Source organism: Octodon degus, unplaced genomic scaffold, assembly GCF_000260255.1.
Source record: "Octodon degus isolate 3935 unplaced genomic scaffold, OctDeg1.0 scaffold00014, whole genome shotgun sequence".
NCBI lineage: Eukaryota > Metazoa > Chordata > Mammalia > Rodentia > Octodontidae > Octodon > Octodon degus.
The window spans coordinates 2076757-2100760 of NW_004524590.1; the positions used below are offsets into that span (position 1 = coordinate 2076757).

Below are 24004 nucleotides of genomic sequence, written 5' to 3' on the forward strand. Positions count from 1 at the left end.
TCGCCAGCCCATTCTTCTCCAGTTTCAATGACCAGAAGAGCAAGAGCATGGTGAGATATCAACGGCCTCACGCCCGAGAGGATGGGTAGACGTCATGTGCTTCCTCCCAATCCTCCTGCTTCAGCACAGTTAAAAGCCCTGAGCATCACATACAAAACAACTCTGTAGGCTGGCCAAATAGCTCAGTGGATGAAAGCACCTGCAAGCAGGTACAGGGGCTGGGGGCTCAATCCCCTGGCCTGCAGTGCCAGCCCCGCCCCTGGGGCATGCTGAGAGGGCAGCTGAGACTGGGTGTGGTCGTGCACACCTGTAATGCCAGCGCGGAAGCTGAAAACAGCAGATCTGTACAAGTCTGATCTAGTAGTAAGACCCTGAACCCTCTGTAGACCCTTACTTAAAATACAAAAAAATAAATAAAAATAAAAATAAAAATTTTGGGCTGGGGAGATGGCTCAGTAGAATAAGTGCTTCCCTGGCAAGCGCAAGGGCCTGAGTTTGATTCCTGGCTCTGGAAAAAAAAAAAAAAAAAAACAGTAGAATAAGTGCTTCCCTGGCAAGCGCAAGGGCCTGAGTTTGATTCCTGGCTCTGGAAAAAAAAAAAAAAAAAACACCTCTGAAAGGCAGAAAGAAGAAAGTAGGTCGTCCAGGGACATCATGGCTGAAGAAAAGACACTATGATACCTTCTCTAGGTTTTCTTTTTCCTCATCTATGCAGGCTAGAGCTGAAGAACTCAGCACTCCAGAAATGCTGATAGATGCAGACCAACAAGCTTCTAGAGGAGCCTTTCCTCTTTGCCCAAATGATCAGGAAAGAGGTCGCCTAGCAGGACAGAAAATGTCAAACAATATCCACTCTGGTGAAAGAGCGCACAAGACAACTGGAGCGCCACACCCCGGCCAGGAGGTGCCCGCGGGCAGCTTAGACCCCCGCCCCTCACAGCTTTAACGAGGTGCACCTGCTGCCAAAGTCAACCCAAGAAGGCTGAGAAGAAAACCAAGACCAGCACTGCGATGGCGGTGACGAGCCCACGCCAGCATCAGCGCAGGTGCCCGAGGGACTGTGGACTGCACCCCACCTGCAGTGCGAAGCTGCTTCCCTTCCGCAACGGGGATTCTCAGAGGAAACCTCAGCGAGGTGGGCTTGGCGTCAGGAGAGGCCGTGTGCCTGGCAGCGACAAAGTACTCCTGCAGCCCTGGCAGGGTGGCATGAGCAGCCCCAGCCCCAGCCAGCAGCCACAAGGAGCCTGTAGCCACTTTGGCACTTGATGGAGACCACGTGGAGGACCTGACCTGTTCATACACCTGCCCAGTGGCGCCTCAGTGGAAAGAAGCCGCCAGAAGCACAATATTTAAAGACATGGGGTTCTCATAACCCAATGCCTAAGTGTCGGTGCTTCAATACAAAATCATTTATCCTATTAAGAACCAGAACAGGGCTGGCCAGATAGCTCAGCAGACCTTAGGCGGAGCGCAGCAGCTGGGTTCCGTCCCTGGCGTGCTGTGCCGGCCCCACTCCCAGGGCAGGCTGAGATGGCGACTGAGACTGGGCGTGGTGGCGCGCACCTATAATCCCAGCGATTGGGAGGCTGAAGACAGGAGGCCACTATGAGTCCCATCTGTGTAGTGAGACCTTGTGGACACTGTACTAAATATATATTTTAAAAAAAGAACCAGAAGAATTGGGCTTGAAGGAGAAAAGACAATTAATAGACGCTAGCCTTGTCACCTAGTGGTGACGGAGACATCGGCCATCATACGGAAACGCAGGGCCACAGGCTGCGGTGTGCACACATCAGGCCTCCCTGAGAGGGCTGCAAACTGCAGGAACTGCAGCAATGTACTAATACAATTTAAATATTATTTTTTAAAAGTTGCTCTAAAAAAATCCAAAAAATACTTCCGTGAGCAATTATGAACATAACCTTGAAATAAGCAGGAAAACAGAATCTCAGTAATGATATAGAAAATGCAGGGGCCAGCGAGATAGCTCAGTGGACTAAGCACCTGCTTAGGCAAGTGCAAGGACCAGGGTTCAATCCCCGGCCCCACATGCTGCGCCGGCCCTGCTCCTGGTGGGCTGAACTGGCCAGAGTCTGGGCGTGGTGGCGCACGCCTGTAACGCCAGTGCCGGGGAGGCTGAAAACAGGAGGATGGCTAGAGTCCCCAGCTGTGCAGGAAGATCTTGTAACAACCAAATACATGTTTTTAAAAAGAAAGAAATAGAAAATACAAAGCAAAGCCAGATAGAAACTTTACAGTTGAAAAAATCCCCACCTCGGTGGATCGGCCCAGCAACATATTAGAGAGAACAGAGGAATAAATCAATGAGTTTGAAGACAGACCCATAGAAATTAATCAAACTGAAGAACAGAAAGAAAATGGACTGGCAAAACTGAACCGCCTTAGTTTCAGAGGGGAAATGGGCTGCCAGGTGTGGTGGTGCGCACGCAGGAGGGGCGCTGCCAGGCCAGCCTGGGCTGCACAGTGAGACCCCGTCTCCAAAGAAAAAGAAAAAAAAAGCCAACAGGGACCAGGAACCAGAGGAACTATAACAAAATGTCTAATGCTTTTGTCATCAGAGTGCTGTAAAGAAAGGAGAAAGAGGTAGCGCTAAAAAAAAGTAATTAAAGAAATGATAGTTGAAAAGCTCATAAATTGAGCAAGAGACCAAAATTTGTAGATAAAATGAAAAAAAAGAACCCAACAAAACTCAGAATAAATCCACGTCAAGGCAAATCTCGGTGTCTAATTTCTGACAGCAAAAGGCAATAAAGCCCTGAGAGGATGAAAAGGAAACAACACGCTGCCTGAGGACGAAAACACCTGCGGAGGCAGCGGATTTGCCATCTGGCCCTGCGGTGGCCAGCAGGAAGCAGCACACCTGTCCAGTGCCAGGGGAGGAACATCAGCCCCAGCGTCCCATCCAGCCGCACACCCTCCCTGAGTAACGGGGGGCCGGAAGCGCCCTCAGGTGCAGGGAGAGGAAGGGGGCTGTCGGGAGGCTGCTCTAAAAGGTGACGGAAGGAAGTCCTCTGAACAGAAAGGAAATGAGCAAAGAAACCCTGGAATGTCAGGAGGGTCAGAGAAGGATAAGCGATAATGTGGCCAAATACCTTCTCCCCACCTGAGTTTGATAAAATATATTTGATCACCAAGGCAAAAGTTATAACATCCTCTAATGTGGTATGTGGAGCAAATATCTGAGAAAATTATACTACAAGTGGGAAAGGGCAAATGGTATAAAAGGTTTCCGTGCTTTGTTTGAAGCATATATACAGATATGGTTCTAGTACTAGTACTACGAATGACACCTAATATCTAAAGCAACCGTGTAAAAGGATACACTTGAAGATACCACACAGAGGGCCAGCCAGATAGATCAGTGGACGAAGTGCATGCTTAGGCAAGGGCGGGACCCGGGGTTTGATCCCTGGCACAATATGCCACACTGGCCTGGCCCCCGGGGGGTGCTGAGCCGGCCACCGAAACCAGGCGTGGTGGCACACGCCTATAACCCCAGTGCTGGGGAGACTGGAAGCAGGAGGATCACCACGAGTCGGAGCTGTGTAGTGAGACCCTATATCAAATACATAAGAAAACCCCATAGATAAAACAAAATGGAATCCTAAAAATATTTAAGTAGCCCACACAGAAAAGTAGGGGGAAAAGGGAAATAAAAACTGATAGAAAACAAAAATAAAATGGGAGGTTGGTTCTCCAAGATGTGAATAATACACTTAAAAGCCCTGAATACACTAATTAAAATCCAGAGATTGGTAGGATGAATCAATAAATGAGTGGACAGTACACATAGGCTGAAAGTCAATGGATGAAAAATGTACAACAGACCAGACAGCTCAGGGGACTAAAGTGCCTACTTAAGCAGAGCACAGCAGCAGGGCTTCGATCCCTAGTGTGCCATGCGGCCCCGCCTCCTGGGGCACACTGAGACAGAGATTGAGGCTGGGTGTGGTGGCACGCACCTGTAATCCCAGAGCTTGGGAGGCTGAAAACAGGAAGATCGCTACAAGTCCGATCTACATAGTGAGACCCTGTAGACCATGTACTAAATACACTAAAAAAATAAAGAAAAAAGATGTACAACATGCAAATAGTAATCAAATAGGAATGGCTACATTAATGTCAGATCAAGTAGACTTCACAGCAAAGAAAATAATCTGAGATACAGAAAGAGAAGCCATGAGTATAAAAATGTATACTCACCGAGAAGACACTGAAATCCTAGATGTGTGTGCATCTAAAAAGAGAGCTGTGCAGTAGATAAAGCAAAAACTGACAGAACTGAAATAAAAAAGACGAATCACAGTTACAGTGGACAGCTCAATACCACTCAATGACTGATCAGACCATTAGAGAATCAACAAGGCCGTACAGCTCAAGCCCACTAGCACTCTTCAAGACCTATTTGACATTTTTTAGAATACATCATCCAGGGGCTGGGGAGATGGCTCAGTAGAATAAGTGCTTCCCTGGCAAGTGCAAGGGCCTGAGTTCAGTCCCTGGTTCTGAAAAAAAAAAAAAGAATATATCATCCAATAACAGCAGAATGTGTAGGATTTTTTTTAAGCTCCCTTAGAACACATATATCAAGACAGACCACCTCCTTGGTCATGCCTGTCTGACCATAGTGGAATCAAACTACAAGTCAATAACAAAATGATAATGGGAGAAATCTCAGAAGACTTGGGAGCTAAACAGCATATTTCAGAAGTAATCCAGGGGACAAAGGGGAAATTAAAATAAAATAAATTGACTGAAAATGAAAGTATATCATACCAAAATTAGTGAAACTTAGCTAAAGCAGCGCTGATAGAGACATATCATCTTACTTTATAAAGATAGACAAGCACTGAATTAATGGTTAAGAATTGAACACTTTCTCCCAAGATATGGGACACAGTAAAGATGCCTGCTGTTAGCACTCACTAATATTCTTGGTGGTTCTAGCCTAAGTTCTAGCCTGGGAAAAGAAAGGGGGAAAAAGAGACATGGACTGGACGGGAAGAAATCAAACCGTCCTTGCTTGCCGATGACATGGTTATCTACATTGGAGACTCCAAGAAATCAATGAAAAGGGAGTCTAGAACATTGCAGGCTACAAAGGCTACACACAAAACTGCTGTAAGCACGAGAGTGAACACACTGATGATAAAGCTGAAAATACAGTGCTATTTATAATTGCAAAAAAGACCAGATAACTTTAACTGTAAATCTAACAGAATGTGTACAGAGCATGCATTCTGACAACCACAAACCAGGAATGAATAAAATCAACATTTAGTTACATGGAGAGAGACTCATGTTCATGGATTAGAAAGGTTCAAGCAGCGGAAATGTCAATATTCCCTAAATTGATACATGATGTAACTGTTTTTTTTTTTTTTTTAAATCCAACTGTATTTTATTGTAGACACAGACAAGATTATTTAAAAATGTCTATGGATTGGGGCTGGTGAGATGGCTCAGTGGTCTAAAGCACCTACTTGGAACAAGCTAAGCAAAGCACAGGGACCATCATGGTTCGATCCCCCAGCACCACATGCCAGCCAGCCCCGCCCCCTGGTGGACTGAGCTGGCCACACACACACAAAATAAATAAATAAATATTTAAAAAAAAAATGTCTATGGAGAGCTGGCCAAATAGCTCAGGAGATTAAAGTGCCTTCAAGCAGGCGCAGGGGCTGGGGGTTCGATCCCTAGTCCTGCTGTGCCGCCCCCGCCCCCAGGGCTCACTGAGATGGTGATTGAGACCAGGCGTGGTGGCGCATGCCTATAATCCCAGCTCTTGGGATGCCGTAAACAGGTGGATCACAATGAGTCCGATCTAGTAGTGAGACCCTAAACATCCTGTAGGCCCTTCCCTAAAATACAAAAAAATAAATAAACAAAATAAAAATAAAAATAAAAATGTCTTTGGAAATGCAAAGGAATGCATAGCTAAAACAACTTTGAGAAAGAATAGTGGAAGGAACCCACCTACATAGCCACAAGGAGGAAGCCATCTGCGTAGTTACACCGTGGCCCCTGGTAGGGTACGCACGCAATGCAAGGGAAGAGAATACGCCCAGCTGATTTACAACAAAGACTTAAAAGCAGCTCACTGAACAAAAGATGGACGTGTCGGTGGATTATGCTCAACCAACATTGACAGGGAAATATTTAAAAAGAGCCTCCTTGTACAACAACTTAACTTCAGCCAAAGATGAATCGTGGACCTCAATCGTGGACCGCAAAACTTTTAGGAAAACAGGAGAAACTCTTCAGGCACAAATTTTTTAGACGCAACACCAAAAACATGATCCCCAAAAAGGAAATTTGGGGCTCGGCATGATGGTGCACACCTGTACTCCTAGCACTTGGGAGGCTGAGGCAGGACAGTCACTGTAAGTTCAAGACCAGCCTGAACTACATGCTGAAATCCTGTCTCAGAACAAACACAAAAAACTTCAGAGGGAAATTTGCCTACCAGACATTGTAAAAGTCTCTTAAGAGCATTAAAAGCTAAGCTCTAGACTGGAAGAGAATAGTTACAAACCACGTAACCAACAAAGCACTGGTATCTAGAATATGTAAAGAGCTTTCAAAACGCAACAATCTAGTTAGGAAATAGGCAAGCAACATACATGGACATTTCACCAAAGAGGATGCACACGTATGCCAAACATGCCCAGGAAAAGATGTCCAACTTCAGGAGCCAAGGGACACATTGCACTCATCGGAATGGCTACGTGTGAAAAGAAACATGCCCAGCTGCCCGTGAGAAGGCAGAGAAATGCAGCAATTCTTACTTTGCTTGTGCGAATGTGACTCGGCAGTCACTCTGGAAAAGTTTGGTGGTGTCCCCCCACCCCAACACAAACCACCTTCTCTCCGTACTGGGGATTGAACGCAGGGGCTTTGAACGGAGCTACGCCACAGCTGTTTTTATTTCTTAGAGACAGGGCCTCCCTAAATCGACTAGGGCGAGCTGGAACTTGTGGTGGGTTCTCCTGGCTCAGCCTCCAGGAGTGTACCACTATGTCCACGGCGGAGGGGTCTTTAAACGTGAAATACACTGCTACCATCTGACCCGAGCACTACCATCCTTGGACATGTCTTCCAGAGAAATAGCAACTTACTGATTTCTTGGAGCTTCCAGGTAGATATGCAAAGTCGTGGGTGTTTTTTTACCTCTAAACCAGACTAATCTTTAAAATGATTAATCGAGCACCAAAATCATTTTGCTCGCAGCTCTTGTGAGTGGAGTTTTTGTGTTCTCCAAACGTTATGACGAGGCATTCTGTGGCCAGGACGGGCTGCACTGTCCTGGCCAGGTCATCTTGCTTCCCTCCCGGCTGTCCAGAGGACACGGCGAGCAGGCGTGTGGGCTGGGCAGGGTGGAGGTGGCCGCACCTGTACTTGTAGCCCCGCAGGACCCGCTGGATGCTGACTGCTGCACCATCGAGGGCCTGGCTCCTCCGTATCTCCAGCAGAGTGTCCTGGTGGTCCTGTGGGTGGAGATGACACTGTTGTGGGTTGTCCTTGTGGCCTTTCCCACAGTGCTGGCCTGGGGCCAGGACTCCAGCTCCAGAAATTAGCCCATGAGACCAGCAAGGAGGGTGCCTCAGCTTGATCCAGCTGGGACTCAGGAAAAGAAGTCCAGCAACCTCTCCTCTGAGCTCATCCTGCTTGTGAGTGGAACCCAAGAGGGAAGTTATTGTAAAATTTCTCTGAAGCTGTGTTTTATTTTCCAAAATTCATGCAATACTTGCATCCAACTATACAACGAACCTACGCTTGTTCCAATACAGTTTTTCCCCACAGGCTGTGGGCAAGGTCCACAGAGGAGGTGTCACCCCTGGGTGCGGCTATTCCCAGCCTGGGTCCTCCATCCCTGTGCCTTGTGAACAGCAAGAGCCACCACCTAAGCCGGGAGAATACAGGATCATCCCAGGCTGAGCGGGCGGAGGACAGGCTTCCTGCCTCCCCAGGCCAGGCTCGGGAAGCGCCACACCTCCTTGTGTCCCCTGGGAGAGCACCAGACACAGACAGACTGGACCTTGACTGTCGCCTCCAGGGCCAGCCAGGAGGGAGGCGGGGAGGGCTGGTGCGCTCCTCTTTTCCTGGACTGGCCTGAGCTGACCCACCACACAGCGGCCCTGGAGCCTCACATCTGCCCCCTTGGGGCAGTGCCCTGGGTGCTTTCTTGCAGCCTCTCCTCTCCATCAAACAGAAGCTCCCTCTGCTTCTGGCTCCTGTCTGTGCCCAGAGCCCTAGCTTAGGCTGCCTAATGCACAGACAGATGGGCAGGTGAACTGGCTGGAGGGTGGGACAGAAGGTCCCATGAAGACAGGAGGCAGGAGGCAGGCTCTTGGGGAAGGAGGGAAGACATGAAGACAGGGTAGGAACCTCCTCCCTCGCTCCGATCTCAGAGTCCTCTCTACTTGGCTCACCCCCGCCAGGCTTGAGGCCGGGGCACACGAGGGCTCTCTCTGTGTTGGTTCCTGAGTCAGCTGGCAATGCTGGCCTGCCACAAGGCTACACCTGCCTGACCAGGCCCCCTGTGTACTGTGGGGAGGGCGACCTAAGGACAGCTGCTTCCTGGCACCAGTGCATGGAGCCCTAGAGCTGACCTCCCAGGGGTCAACCCCTCTGTGGCAGTGGAGGCTCTTGGCTCCTGGGGAGTCAGTCTGGAGCTCCTCAGGACCTGGACTTCCCAGGACCAGAGGGCCCTAAGAGCACAGTGCGGGCCCAACAGCACTGCTTAGCATGAGGGGTGAACTCCAGGCGTAGCCTGAAAGCCGACCTGCCCCTACAGCCCAGGAGGCTGATGGTTCTTTAGGGGCTCACCTTAAGGAAAATTTTGGTCTTTCCCACTTTCCAGTCTTTGTCTGTCTCCAGACACAGGTCAGCGATGCTCAGGGTCATCTGACGAAAATTGTCTTGAAACTGAAGAGGAAAAACAGGGTGGCGCAGAGCTGGTTGGTGCAGGCCCTGGGTGAGGGCCTGAGGGGACCTCCTGGGGCTTCCCAGGGCTCTGTGTTTCCCTCTTCTCTCATTGGCTGCACATCAAGGCTGCCCTGCTGGGCACAGACACGACCAGGATCTCAGATCCCAGGGTGGCCAAGGGGAGCACTCCAGGCTCAGACTCAGAGGCAGTGGCCAGTGCTGGGCCTGGGGCCTCCATGTGGCTGCGGGCCACTTGGCCTTAGAGCAGCCCAAACTTTAAGACTCAGGTTCCAGGATAGACAGGAAGGACTTCCTGCCTCAAGACCCCACATGGCCCCCCAGCTTCTTCCCCCCCCCCCAGCTTCTTGACTCTCTGCCTGGGGAAAACATAACTGTTCACAGCAAAACTGCAGACATCTCTGAGAAAGAAAGCCTGCAGCATGGTGACCCGACACCAGCATGAGAGACGGAGAGCCTGGGAGATGACACCAGGTAAGAGGACACCAGGAAGATGGAGAGAAGGGTGGCCAGGGGCCTGTTAAGGCTGGGGGTCTGGGGTGGGGGACCATCCCTCAGGGGAAGGTAGAAAGGGTCCCTTGGAATTAGGGAGCTGGAGGGGTCAGATCACGGGAGAACTGGGCAGGGTTGGCTATAGGGTGCGGAGCACACACCTGAGCACGCTGGGCGCTGGGCAGCAGTACCCTGAATCTCCTTGCAAACTCCTCGAACATGTAGCGCACGGGGAAGCCCGACTTGCGGATGCGCACGGTCTCCATCATGCCAGAGTAGCGCAGCTGCCGGAGGCACAGTGCCCTGTCGAAGAGCTGTGGGGGAGGGGCAGGGCCACCTTCAGGGGGGTCGCGGCCGTGGGGCCTGCGCTGAGGCCCGAGGGTGGCGGAGCTGAAGAGATGCTTTACTGAATAAAAATCACACTTTTTTTTTTTTTTTTGCAGAACCGGGGATTGAACTCAGATCCTTGCATTTGCCAGTCAAGTGCTTATTCTACTGAACCATCTCCCCAGCTCCTGACATTTTTTTCTTTTCTTTCTTTTTTTTTTTTTTTTTTTTGAAGAGAGTGAAGATAACTGAAAAGTCTTCAGAGTGTTTCTGAGAGGACAAACATTGATAACCAGTAAGTGACTGTGCCCATAGGGACATACTTCTGTCGGCCTAAGATACCCCCAGTACAAGGAGGGGAGAGACAGCGGCACTGGTGGTATGGTTTGTGTCTAGATGTCCCCGCAAAGCCTCACGCAGTCATAAGGTGGCTTCTGGAGTTTGTGGCTGATTCTTTTTTGGCGGAACCGGGGGTTGAACTCAGGCCCTTGCGCTTGCCAGGCAAGCGCTCATGCTACTGAGCCATCTCCCCGCCCCCTGTGTCTGATTCTTGAGCCAAGGCAGGTGTGAGAGCTGCGCCTGCCCTGGGGCGGGTAATCTGCATTACAGTGTAAGGGGGAGAGAGACCTAGCGGGCTGCCTGAGCTGCTGCTACTCTCTTACTCTTTGCGACCACCATGAACTGCCGCCCTCTGCCATGTGCCGCTCTGCCTTGGAGCCAGCCAAGTATGGACTGAACCCTCCATAACTGTGAGCTAAACCGTGAGCCACAGAGCACTGAGGCGACACCTCTCCTGCTTGGAGGCAGAGAGCCTGCTTGTCAGCTTCTTCTGTTAGGATTCGGGTCTAAAGTGTCGCTCAAATCTCATGCATTCTCAGATGGGCATCTGGGAGGTGGCTTTAACCTCATCAGTGATGCAATCCATGGAGGAGGTCGTGGTGTGAATGTGCGTGGGGAGCTGATGGAGGTGGGGCTGGCAGAAGGGAGTGGGGTGTGGGATGTGGCCTCGGGCGCGCGCTGCGCCTGCTCCTGGCTGATCCTCGCTGGCTTCCTGCCTGACGCCCTGTCACAGGCTTTAGAGCCACCGAGCCAGCCACTGTGAACTAAAGCATCCGATTTCTCCCCTGAGCTGTTTTCTCTCAGCTATCTGGCCACAGCAATGAAAAGCTAACACCTCCCTTTGCTGAGGCAGACATGGGACAGTTGCGGGGGCTGCTGGCCCCGGAGCTGGGCTACACGTGGGGGCTGGGCGGCCACCAGAGGAGCATGTGCAGGGTGCTTGCCTGGGTGTCAGCGCACCCGGGAGCTGCCTTGCTGGGCCTCTGAGAGCTTCCTCTGCCTCTACCTAGGGCTCCCTCTAGCTGGCAAAGCAGCAGGTCTGTCCCCCAAGACACACACACACACACACACACACACACACACACACGCCCCTGTTCCCCAGAGCCCTAGAGCTAAGAGCCAACTACTCCTCGGGTCTAGAACACACAATAGTCAGCCCTGGCTAAGCAGAGAGCTGCTGCGGATCACTCCTGCTCTGTCTCACTCAGTCTTCACTGCCGCCCCGTGTGGGGGCAGCCAGCTCCCAAAGATGAGGAGGCCCACAGTTGTGCTCCAACGTGCCCAAGCCAGGGTCTGGGCCTAAGCGTGGGCTTCTCCTCCCTATCACCCATCAGGAAGCTGCCCTTCCTGAGTGGGGTCCCAGCCAGAGACACCCACATGGCTGCACCTCAGCCCTAGACCTGCCCTCCTGCCCGCGGCTCCTGAGGCAGGCAGTGTGCACACAGGCTGAGGGCCTCTGGGAGCAGTGGGACATCTCCGGGCAGCTGAGGGACAGGTGAAGCTGTCCACCATCTTCCATTTCAGCTGTGAGTGAGGGATAGCTTCCTTTTGGTGGAGCAGTCCCAATTTCATCTTTTGAGAAAGGCACTGCAGGTGGAGTAATATTGATCTTTATCCCTTTATAAGGTATCTTTGATGGGCCAGTGGGATAGCTCAGCAGACTAAACCTGCCATGCCAGCCTGCCAGCTGCCCCCTGGGCACACTGAGCCAGACACCAAGACCAGGCATGGTGGCACATGCCTGTAATCCCAGCACTGGGGAGGCTGAAAACAGGAGGATCACTACGAGTCCGAGCTGCATAGTGAGACCCTGCACAAAATACAATTTAAAAAATGTCTTTGAGTTACCTTTTATTCCTCCAAATGGCAGGTCCCAGTTTAAGGAGGCCCTGTGTCTGCAGGCCCCAGGAGGACCCCATGGATCAGGGACGCCTGCCCCCCCATGCCCAATTAAAGCCACTACAGGTCCTGACATGGGAGTTCGACATTTGGGACTGGCTTCTGCACCTATGAGTGCCTCAACACTATGTCTAACCCTCAGGCAGAGTGAATCTAACTCTATGGATGAAAAAAGTCAAGGTTCAGGGAAATCCAGAGCCAGGCCAAGCACACACAGCAGAGGACCTGCGGGGCTAAGGGAGCCAAGCACCTCTGGGTGCTCCAAAGGCTTGCAGGTAAATGTAGGGACTGATGGCTGCTCTAAGGCGGACCAGGACTGGTGAAGGAGCAGCTGAGGCCCTAAATGCCTCTGATACCCCCCTTCCTCCACACCAGCCCCCCTTTCTCCTTACCAGGGGCTTCTTATACTCATTGGGTTTGATGCAGCGGACGAAGTAGGGCTGGCATCTGGTCAGGATTTTCATCAGCTTCTCCAGAGACTGCTTGAACTGGCCCGCCAAGGTGGAAGGCCGCTTGGCAGCGTCTGTAGACTGTTAGAGGGACACCAAGCATGAGCAGGGGTGGGGGGCTGAGGCCTGGGCCACACTGACACCCCTCTTCCCTGCGCATGAGGGCTGCACAGGTGCATTCGTGTATGCGTGCATTCATTCATTCGCTCCTCCACCCAGTACAGGTCTTCCAGTGCTTACTCTGCAGGCACCTGGCTGTGAGCTGCAGGAATCTGGCACCCAACAGTGAGCAAATATTTCCCCCATCCACATCTGTCTGGCCCTGTGGTCCTCGGGGGTGAGAGACCAGGAGACCAAGGAGGATACTGGAGATCACCTTGAAGATCTGGTTCCCTGCCTTGGCCTGGCGGATGGTGCCATGGCCCAGCTTGGTCTCTGCCGACTCCAGGTTGAATATCTGCCTCAGGAACTTGTTTTTGGAGGAGTGAACCAGGGTGAGGATATCTGCGCTTAGCACATCCCGGTTCTTCTCCAGGAAGCCTGTGGGAACAGCAGGCCCGCCCAGAGGGCCAGCTCAGCCACCGCCCCCATCCACAGGAAGGAGACACCCATGATCACCCTGTAGATGGACGTTCATAGCGGTACTACACAGAGTAGCCAGAGTGGAAATAACCCAACTACCTATTCGTTGGTGAAGACACAAACAAAATAGGGCCTATCCACGCAACAGAATTCTATCCAACAATAAAAGAATGAAGTACTAATGAAAGCTACAACACCGGCAAGCCCTGAGAACATTACAACAACTGAAGGAACTGGCTGCAGAGGACCACATGTCTCCTGAAGCGTCTGGGGCAGTAGATCCATGGAGGTGAGTTATCTGCCGCCTAGTGTCGAGGGGAGCTGGGCAGGGACTGCTCTTGGGTGTTTCTCCTGGGTGGTGAAAGTGCTCTAAATTGTGCCAATCACGGCCCAACTCTGAATATGCTAAACACCACTGAGTGGTCTGTTTGCAATGGATGGATAATAGGATCCATGAACTATACTCAATAGATTTATTACCAAAATAGGTGCCTGGCCCCTTCCATTTACTTTCTCCAGTAAAAGCCATACTACTTATCTTACCATGCTGTTACTAGACTTTGAAAATAATCTGTCCTCTAAACCCCTTGCATGGTCTTGCTGGAGCCCACTCCAGGTATGGCAGGGCACGAGGGAAACAGAACTCACCTTCCACTTGGTAGTACACCTCACCGGCAAAGTGGGTGATGCCGAACCTGGCATCGTGGATATTCTTGGGTTTCAGGAAAGCCTTGTTGTTGGCGTGGACTCCATTCAGCTTTTGCAGCATGGTGAGATCTGTCCCCTGGAAAAACCCAGATGCTCTGTGGGCTAAGGTCCCAGAGTCTGGGATCTAAGGGCTTAAGTGGCCCATGCCCAGGGCTCAGGGGCTCCCCCATGGGATCAAAGCAAGCTAGAGTGGAGTGACTGATAGCTCCCCATGGATGAGATTCTAACCCTCATTGGGACAGGTCACACCGAGTGACAGTGTGGCTGGGTCTGCTACCCCCCACTTCCGGCTCTCTTGCTCTGCTCTTCCCGCAAGAGGCAGGATGAAGGGGACACTGAAGGCGAGGAAGGTCCAGTTATGCTGGGGCTCATCTAATTGTTTCTGCTAGAGATTTCAGCACCCAGAAAATACATGGGCCGGCCCCGTAGTGTTTCCTAGGCTCTGAGAGGAGAGCTAGGGCAGGGCTCCAGGGCCGTATCAGACACACACCTTTGGGAAGCGGCTCTCTTCATCTAGGAGAGAGATGACGCTCATAGGCTTGAGGGCCAGCAGGTCCAGGGTAGGCTGGTTGTCGGTGTAGTGGATGTAGTCCCAGGCGAGGTTCTCTGAGCGGTACTCCTCCTGCTCCATGGCAAACACATGCTGCACGAAGAACTGCTGCAGGTGCTCATTGGCAAGGTTGATGCAGAGCTGCTCGAAGCTGTGGAGATGGTGCCACCATCCAGGGTGGAGTGAGGTCAGCCCCCCCCCCACTGGTGGGAGCCCTGTAGTCACAGCTAACTGCACACAGCCACGAGCACGCAGATGCACACCCTAGACATGTGGCTCTGTGCAGGGAGGCTCCCGTGGCTCTGTTCTTTTGCACTTCCTCTGCCTCTGCCGCCATCACCTCCTCTAGCCCAGGGCAGTCAGGCCAAGAGCAGCCAGGGGCTCAGGTAGTGTCAAGTCCTTGCCTTTGGCATCTTGCAACCCTCCAGGCCCCTTGCTGGGCCTGCCCATGCTGACACTGAGCCTCTGCTTCGGGTCAAGAAGGAAGACCTTGCCCCACAGGTCAGTGGGCTTGGTATTGAGATGAGCTTCTAGAGACAGCATAGTCCGCCAGGCCAGGTCCCTCTCCATCCCCACTCCCCTCACCCCCACCAATCCTCCAGCACGATCGATCTTCCTCCTGGGCTCCTTGCTTGGAGACTTGGCCCCTCTAAAACCACCCTGGCTCAAGTCAGAGAACAAGGAGCTGAGCTTGACCCTGCCCCTCCTCCTCCACGCCTACTGGTGGCCAGAGTCAATCCACGTTATGTCCACCTCAGTCTGCTGAGCCAGCCCAGGCCAGCTCCACTGCCCACCTGGGGCACAGAGGTGGCCTCCACCCTGCTCTCCCTGCAGCAGCGCTTGCCCACGTGCACATCTGCTCTCGCTCTATGCTGCAAACTGCCCACTTCCCCTGAGTTCAGATCCGGAAAGTGACCACAGGAGAAAGCCCGTACCACCACGCCAGCTCCCTGGGACCACTCTGGCTAGGCTGGCAGTATCTCAAGAGCTCCCTGCCACAGTCTGCTGTCGCTCTTCAAGTGCAGAGGTTCTGCTTGCGTTTGGGTCTCTGGAGAGCTCCTCCTGGAGGCAGCCGCCTATTTAGGCAGGACCTTCTCATTCCGAGACTGCTTGTTCACTGTCTTAACCCAAGAGGTGAGGGGACAGGCCCAGGTCCCCATGCTAAGCACACTGCCCGGAGGGGCTCCCAGAATCCTTAGAAGTCATAACCAAATCGAGACCAAGTGCCCGCATCCCCTCCTGCCCTAGAGCCCCAAGCTGCAGCCTATCACAGACTCAGCGGTGGCCATGGGGAGGCCTTCCTTCTGGAAGGGGTCCCTGCACTCTTGGCCAGATCCCTAGAGCCAATGGCTCCCTCACGTCTAGGTCCACGGCTGTGCACAGTCCCTTTTCCTGTCCCTCTCACAGTGGCCAGAAACCACCGAGTTGGCTATGCACGGGCTGAGTTTGCGCCTCTCCACTGACACAGAGCAACCCTCTGCCCTGCCCTAGCCTGCCAGGCTGGCTGAGATCCCAGTGTGCCTGCACTTGGAGTGGACCAGCCCTGGGTAAAGGTGGGATCTAAATACCTCCCAAGGCCAGCTTCCACCAGGACAGGGTCCTGGGCAGGTGCACACCAAGGTCAGGCCAACCCCCTGGCTCTTTTGTCAGTGCCCAGGGGCCTTGACTTCTTGGAACCAGTGGGCTGGGCTCTGTCCTGCACAGTCCTTTAAATGAACCAGGCTCAGGCCTGAATGCTTTCTTCCTGAATGTTCTCGAGTCCTCGTTCCCCATTTGACCACCTCTTGCCCTGCTAATCACAGGACATCATCCGCCCAGGCTTGTTTTCTCTGTCTGCTTCTTTCTCCCTTGTCCCAGTGACATCTCCCTCCTGGGCACAGCTCTTCAGCTTCCAGCCATGCTGGGACACTGCACCAGAGGTGACCTGCCTTACCTGACCTCATCTCCAAACTCCAAAGTCAGGTATAGTTACAAATACTCGCAGGTGGATCAATGCTAGAGGTTCCTATCACCTCTGTGGACTCAGGTCATAAGTCATTCTGGCTCGCAGGGGTGCTGGTTTGGTGGCAAAAGCTGGGGTGGCAGCCTGGCTCTGAGGGCTGGCTTTGAGCTATGTGGCCTTCTCTGGACACTGGGGGCATCTCATAGGAAGACCTGCGCTGCTGGCAGAGAGCCTGGATCATGAAGGAAAGCAGGGGCCACAGGCTCCTAGCACAGCAGCCCAGGGTGGGTGGAATGGAGGTGGGGTGGTTTCCTCCAGCCTGCTCGGCCAAAGGGAAGCCCCGAGCTTCCCCTTCCCAAGAACAGGTAGACTGAGATCTTCATACCTATTGTTCTGAAAATTTTCAAAGCCAAATATATCTAGGAGGCCAATGGCCCTTCGCACATTTTTGGGGTCCTGGGCCGGTGGTGTAAAGATTGCAGCATTGATCTTCTTGACAATCCATAGGAAGAGATGCCCATAGATGCCCTGTGGAGACACGGGATGTAGCCCCTGGGCGTTGAGGCACCGGAAACTGCCCCTTCTCCAGCTTCACCTGGAAAGGCTGGTGCCACCTGGCTATGACAGGCCTACCAAGGGTATTGCCCCTGCTTTAAAGGCAAGGCAACAACACCAAGTAGACTGAGAACCCCAGGCACCAGTAGGTGACTGGCAGAGCCGGGACATGCCCACCATCTCTGCTTTTTCCTGCTGTCCACCAACAGGATGAGAAGTAGACCCTGTACCTTGACAAAGGCGTCCCTGCGGTCAGCGGCCTGGGCCATGTTCAGGGGCCTGGTAACATGCTCCCCACGGATGAGGATGGTGTGCCTGGTTAGACAGTCCCGGAGGGGCTGGTGCTGCACCTGGGAAGGCAGATAGGGCTGCACCTGCCTGTGCAGGAGGCCTGAGACTCCTCTGCTCCTGCTGCGTCTAGTAACCAGATGCCCACACCCAGGACCTGATGGTAGATGGACCTGTGACCAGGGCCAGGTGAATGGGGACATAGCCAAGGCCCTGGCAGTGTGGGGTACAGAGCACTCAGGAAGGAGAACAGTCAGGGGAGGCCAAGCATGCTCCCTAGCACCCAGGAAAGGGGCTGGCACAGGATGGGCTCTAAGGCTGGGCCTCAAGGACGCCCAGCCCAAGTTACCCTCACCAGAGGCTGCAGGCCTAGGCAGCAAGGGGCATCTGATGGGCCAGGCCCTCCCCACCAGGAAGAGAAGACTGAGCTGGCACCCCCCAAATCTCCTGAGGTGGTGGGCATGTGTCCCCACAAGCTCCTGTGTTGGAAACTTACTCCTCAAACCCCAAGTATTTGAAGGTGGGAGTTGGGGAGTGAATGTGAGAGATTTTTTTGGGTAAGAAATGGACTCCTCGGTGACCACGTCACTGGGATGTCCAGGGACAAAAGCAGCTACAAAAACAGTGCTCTGCTGTGATCACCCTGATGCCTCTAATGTGTGGGAGGCCCTCGTCTGGCCGAGCAGGTGCTGGCCCTGTGGACTCCAGCACCGTGAGCCCATCGCTCTGTGTAAGCTACCCAGAACCAGGTATTCTGTTAGGGCACCGAAGATGGACTAAGACCAAACCTTTAAAGCAAACGAACATTGACAGCCAAATGTGCCTGCGCTTCTGCTTCGCGGGACCAAGGATCGAACTCAGGACCTTGCACTTGCCAGGCACGCACTTAAGCTGCCGAGCTCTATCCCAGCCCCTGAGCACGTCTACTTCTGAGTGTACTAGTGTCTCAGAGAACTGTCATCAGTGTCAGTTCTGTCTTGGTAGCCTCAGCATCAGCCACCTGGAGCCTGCTGCCCTCCCCTCAGTCAACGTTCATTCTTCCTCTGGATGACAGGGACAGCTCACGGCACAAGGCGGAGACTCACTGGCACAGGCCACTTCCCCAGAATAGTACAATTTACGGAGAAGTCCAGGTACCAGGACACAGGAGAGGGATGTTCTAGTGGGTGTGGGGTCAGGTACCCTAGCAGGGAGTGGAGGGATTCGATGGGGCAGGGCGAGGGCTGGACACAGGGACGTGATGGCAGGAGGGGCGTGGAAGGAAGGAAGAAGCACTCCTCAAGGAGAGCTCACGGCCACTGCGCCTGAGTGCTTAGCTACAGTGCCCCTGGGCCACGAGGGCGTCACAGTTTAGGAAAGCAAGGGAGACTGAGGTGGGGCCCGGCAGGGAGGAGGCCAGGGATCTATTGATTCAGGCCCCTCGCGCTCCTCACAAGAGTGGCTAAGCTCAGTGTGTACGCAGGCCTGTAATCCTGTGAAGCTGAAGCAGGTGGATCCCAAGTTTAAGCCCAGCCTGGGTGACTTAGTGCTCTGAAACCGCTTCAGAATCAAAAATTGAAAATGGGCTGGAGGTGTGATTCAGCCCAAAGACCTCAGGCTTGCAAAGAGAAGCAAGCAGACCACCAAACCCACGGGGGCGGGGGCAGCGAGCGATGCGCAAGGTCAGGTCACCTCCAGCAACTTGATCACGGTGGGCAAGGTGGGCGTCTCCATCACTTGGGAGGAGTCCAGGTTCTCAAAGATGGCAGCTAAGGAGAGAAGCGGTTCCCTGAGTGGGACCATGTCCCTGGAAGGCTGAGGCTGTGGCAGCCCCTGATCTACCCTTCAGCAACACCTGTCCCCAGGGATGAACGTGGCTCTCCTTCCCGGTGCCCCCAGGTGATGCTCCCAGTGTCCACCACCACAAGCAGCTGATCTGTGAATGAGTGGCCCTGACACTGGCTTCTGCTGCCTGCTAGCTCGGGCTCTGGGTCCAAGGGAGCTGGGGGAACCTCAGGCTTATCGAGAGAGAGGAGACTACACTGGAATCCCCAGGAGGCACTGGGCCAGTGGGGCCAATTGGAGTCTATTATGCAAAATGAGCTGCCAGCTCTTGTCCACTCCACCATCCATGGAAACCTGGGCGTTCACTTGTTCAGTCAATTGACCAAATAGCCTCGGACCACCTTTCCATTTCCAGTTCCTCCTCTTTGAGTCAGCATCCACCTTAGGACTACCAGGCTCAGGGTGCAGGTGTGGTTTATTGTTCTTTTTTTAAACTTTTTTTTTTTTTTTTTTTGTCTTTTAAGGAAGGGTCTACAGGGTGTTCAGTATCTCACCACTAGATGAGACTTGTAGTGATCCACCTGCTTACAGCCTCCCAAGAGCTGGGATTATAGGGACTCCACCATGCCCCGTCTCATTCACTGAATCAGCATGCCACGGAGGTGGGGCTGGCATGGCAGGCCCCTGCCCCTGTGCCTGCTTGCCGCCACTTCAACCCACTGAGCTATTTGGCCAGCGCTTGTTCTCTTTTAAACTTAAAAAAAGGCACTCAGTGGTCTAAGTGCTTGCCTGGCAAGAGCAAGGACCCAGGTTTGATCTCTGGTACCACATGACATGCTGGCCCTGTGCTGAAACTGAGCATAGTGGTGCACGCCTGTAATGCCAGCGCTCGGGAGGCTGAGATAAGAGGATCACTACAAGTCTGAGCTCACAGCAAGACCCTATATCAAGTAAATAAATAAACAATTTTAAAAAGTTTTCTTATGGTGAATGAAGGCAAGAGATAGGAAAAGGAATGTTGTGGGACTGTCCTGCTTCAAGGTTGTATATGGTTAGATTTTTGGACTTATGTGTAAATACAAGAAGTATATAATTCTTTATGCCTATTTTTTAAAATATATTCTAATTTTTAAATGTTTTTTCATCATATTCTATAGGGACTTAAAGTTCAACATATCAACACTTGATGAAAAATACCTGTTCCATGTTACGCCTAAGATGTTTGATATTCAGACAGATAGTGAGGTTAAGCTTAACAGCCTAGGTTGTATGGTAATAACAATAAGCTTGTCTTCTGGATGGTTAAGAACCTAAGTTTGCAGACCAAAATTAGAGAAAAAGGAGGGCTGCAAGGAAAGCCAACATTTTGGCCCTAGTCTTCCAAGGTCACTTAAGACTCAGGACATATGAGAACTTGTACTGTAACATCATGTAACTCGGTAGTGTCCCAAATTTTCTGATCAAGGAGATTATGGGGCCAAAGAGGAAAGCGATCAATGATGTAGAGTGTGCCTAAAGAGAGTCACATGGAAAGAAAACACTCTCTCAGGCTTTCACAGAGAGCACATTGGCCAAGCAATGGCCGTGAATCATCCACATGGCTGACACTGGCAAAGGTTCTACAATCTGAGTACAGGATCTCAGGATAAATCCTGAGGGGATTTCACTGACCTTAACAGACCCAAAAGCTACAACTCTTGTTGCATAGGTCCTGGTTTACCTTGGTCTTAACCATCCAGCAGAAAAGTATAAAAACAAAGTATAAGAAGTAAAGCCATGCTGTTATGTTGAGCTGTAGGGGACTCAGGTCAACAATTTCTGATATTGCCAGTGAAGCGGAAGACCCAATACTATTAGGGACTACTGGACTCTTTTAGAATATTTTGCTGAGTTTACACACTTATAATATTTAAATGATGGAACTTAACAAAAAAAGGGTATACAGATGAATGTCCATTTTGTATCTGTGTATTCAAAGTGGTTAGGATAGATATATAGTTACATTCTCTTAATGAATAGAGGGATTTGTTCTAATGGTGTTTGTAAATAGGATATCATGTCCGCATCTTGTACAGCAATTAACCACTAGGAAGAATGTATGCAATGTGTTAATTATTGAAACTGTCCTACCAATTTGGTTTGAAACTGTCTCATTGCTATTTGTTTCTCAATAAAATTATGGAAAAAATAAATAAATAAAATAAAATATACAATTTTTTTCTTAATTGTGAGATAAAATATATAGAATAAAAAAGTACCAAGCCAGGTGTGGGGATGCATGCCTGCAACCCAAACATTAGGGAGGCTGAGGCAGAGAAGTGCTGAGTCCAAGGCTGCCCTGGGCCACAAAATGAGTTCAAGGCCGGCCTAAACTGCATAGTGAAACCATGCCTAGAAAAAAAGTGCCTGCAACACGAAGGTGTGCCGTAAAGAAGAGCCACCATCGTGTAACCGTGAAGCTGAGAGGACTGCTGGCTCAGAGCCCTCTGGCATCCTTTCTTTTTAAAAAGTTTTTTATTTTTTCCGTATTTTAGGGAAGGGTCTACAGGGTGTTCAGGGTCTCACTACTGGATCGGACTCATAGCGATCCACTTGTTTACAGCCTCCCAAGAGCTGGGATTACAGGCTCGTGCCACCACGCCCAGTCTCTGGCATCCTTCCTTGTGAAGACAGCGGTTCCTTCCCTTAAGGACAGCCATTGTTTTCAACTTCCCTGGAAAAAACCTGGCCCCCTCAGGGTGCATAGGTAAGTGTTGCTTCCTGTGACCTCACGGCCTGGCCTGCGTTCTCCTGTTTCCTGCTCACTTCCTCAAGACCAGGGTTCTGAACCTTCTCCTGGCCAGCGCCCCGCCCCGCTGGGTGGCGTCTGCCCGAGGGCCAGGTTTGGTGGGGAGGTGACGCCGGGCCACCTCACCCCCTTCACCCGGAGCCTCTGCGATGACGCAGTGTTAGGCTGTGACCCGGGCTGCTGATTTCCACGCAGCAACCCTCCCGCCCGAAACAGTTTCCTGAGAAGTCGTCCCTTTGCTCTGTGAATTGGTGTCTGTCCACTCTGGGCCTCTCTTTTCCAGTGAGCGCTTTGCTGCCACGCCCTAGGCTGCCTCCTTCCTTTTCTGTTTTCCTTTTTGCCTCTCCCTAGTTTCTTGTGGCTTTTCATCAAGCCCACACATTCTCTCAGTTGTAAAACCTATCCACTGAGCTCTTGATATATTTTTTAATCACTAATTAATTAATGTATTTATTTGGTACAAGGTCTCACTATGCAGCTCGGACTTGTGGTGACCCTCCTGTCTCAGCCTTCCCAGTGCTGGGTTACAGGCGTGCGCCACCACACCCGGTTTCAGTGGCCAGCACAGCACGCCCAGGGTTCTGGGGCCCGCACAGCATGTGGTAGCGGGCACTGAACCCCGGTCATTGCACTTGCCAGACAGGCGCTTAGACCGCCGAGCTATCTCCCCAGCCTGAACTCTTAATATTTTTATTAGCATTTCTATTTTTTTCTTTTTTAAAAATGTGATGACACCTTTTAGGATTTTCAGTTCCCTGTCAACATTTTCATTTTTTTCCTATTTTTTATTTTTTATGTATTTAGTCCAGGGTCTACAGGCTCTCACTACACAGATCAGACTTGTAGTGATCCTCCTGTTTTCGGCCTCCCAAGCACTGGGATTACAGGCGCATACCACTGCCAGCTTAGCACTCCCCTGGGGCCAGGCCGGCACTGCAGGCAGGGGATCAAACCCTCGCCCCTGCGTCTGCCTAAGCAGGCACTCGGATCCGCTGAGCTATCTGGCCGGCCTCCCTGTCAACATTTTCGAGCATTGTTTTTCTTTTCTGGAACACGGCAAACAGAGCTACTCTGCGACTTGTGCCCAGTGATTTTAATACCTGGATTTTTGTGGCTATATTTCTAGTGTTTAACATTTGCGCTGGTTTTTGCATATGGCACCCTATTTCCCTGTTCCTCTTTATTTTTGGCTGCCTGCAGGCTGTTGTGTTTGAAAAGTTACTAGAAACAATCTTTAGGAACCCGGGCTGCTGTCGCTTTCCTTGTTATTGCTCGTGACTTCCACCGAGAACTTGGGAATTCTCACGGGCCAGGACGCCCGAACTCCCAAATGACCTGGGTGTTCATAAACAGGGTTGGCAGTCGGTGCGTGGATTTGCTTACTCTGGTTCACTCTTAATCTGAAGGCATAGCCCTCTGGGATCCTGGCTCAGGTAGGGGTGACTGACCAGGATCTCCCTTTGGAGGGCCCCCAGCCTTGATACCTTCGCCCTGCCCTGTGGCCTCCAAAATTATAGCTCCGTTTTTCGGACGTATTTTCCCAGGACCAGGTTGGACCCCATGACCTTCAGGCCAGGGAGAGCCCCCAGGGACGACTCCCCCTTGCTGCCCCAGTGCCCTGGCGCTCTCTCCCTGCAGACAGGGGCAGATGCAGCATTACCCATAAACTCTATGTTCCCCAGGTGAAGGATGGCCGCCAGCAGTTTGCTGATGTCCCAGTTCTCGGAGTCGGAGAACAGCAGGATCTTCATGGCCGAGCGGATGTGGGCGTAGTCTTTGGAGTCATTGAGCCCCTCACAGGAAGTGCAGTTTCCCTGAGAAACAGAGCACTTCAGTGAGCAGGGTCACCCCCATCCCCTACTCTGCCAGGGCCAGCAAGACCAAGACAGCAAGCAAGGCTGGGGACGCACTCAGCGGCGCCTGAGAAGCCACACTTCAGAGGCTCTTGGTGGAGCCTGAGAGGCTACATCCAGGGGCAAGCGCAGAAAAAAGAAGCCAAAGTCAGCACCGTGACAGAGGGTGTCGGGGCCTCCAGCACCAGCACTCGGTCACTGTGTGGCCTCCAGCAAGTTGTTCCTTTCTCAGACCTCTGTCTGTCATCCGTCTGTGCTTAAACCTGCCTTGTCTGTCGCCAGGGAACGCTGTGGGCTCACTGCCCTGGCTGACGCTTCCCACAGCTCACCCCAGGCCAGGCCCTGGGTTTCCCACTGGAAAATCAGTCACAGTGATCCCAGGCCTGCTCCTGGCACTGTGCATCCAAGAGGGGTAGCAGGAGGCAAGTGACAGTGTCATGGCTGGGCAGGTGCCTCAGCTGGTCCTGTACACTAGCCCTCAAAGCTGCCTGGGGTAGACAA

General features: G+C 52.0%; 1 protein-coding gene across 1 annotated transcript in view; it reads right to left on the reverse strand.

The window, feature by feature from the left end:
* The window catches only part of Myo7b (myosin VIIB), a 91667-nt gene that overhangs the window by 24429 nt on the left and 43234 nt on the right, over positions 1-24004 (reverse strand). The window contains exons 9-19 of the mRNA XM_023709719.1: positions 23311-23464; positions 18770-18846; positions 17041-17160; positions 16641-16783; positions 14254-14464; positions 13704-13839; positions 12850-13013; positions 12417-12554; positions 9621-9773; positions 8851-8949; positions 7414-7508 (exon numbers count right to left, since the gene is read on the reverse strand). Of these exons, the coding sequence (XP_023565487.1) occupies positions 7414-7508; positions 8851-8949; positions 9621-9773; positions 12417-12554; positions 12850-13013; positions 13704-13839; positions 14254-14464; positions 16641-16783; positions 17041-17160; positions 18770-18846; positions 23311-23464 (1490 nt within the window). The remainder of the gene's footprint in view (positions 1-7413; positions 7509-8850; positions 8950-9620; positions 9774-12416; positions 12555-12849; positions 13014-13703; positions 13840-14253; positions 14465-16640; positions 16784-17040; positions 17161-18769; positions 18847-23310; positions 23465-24004) is intronic.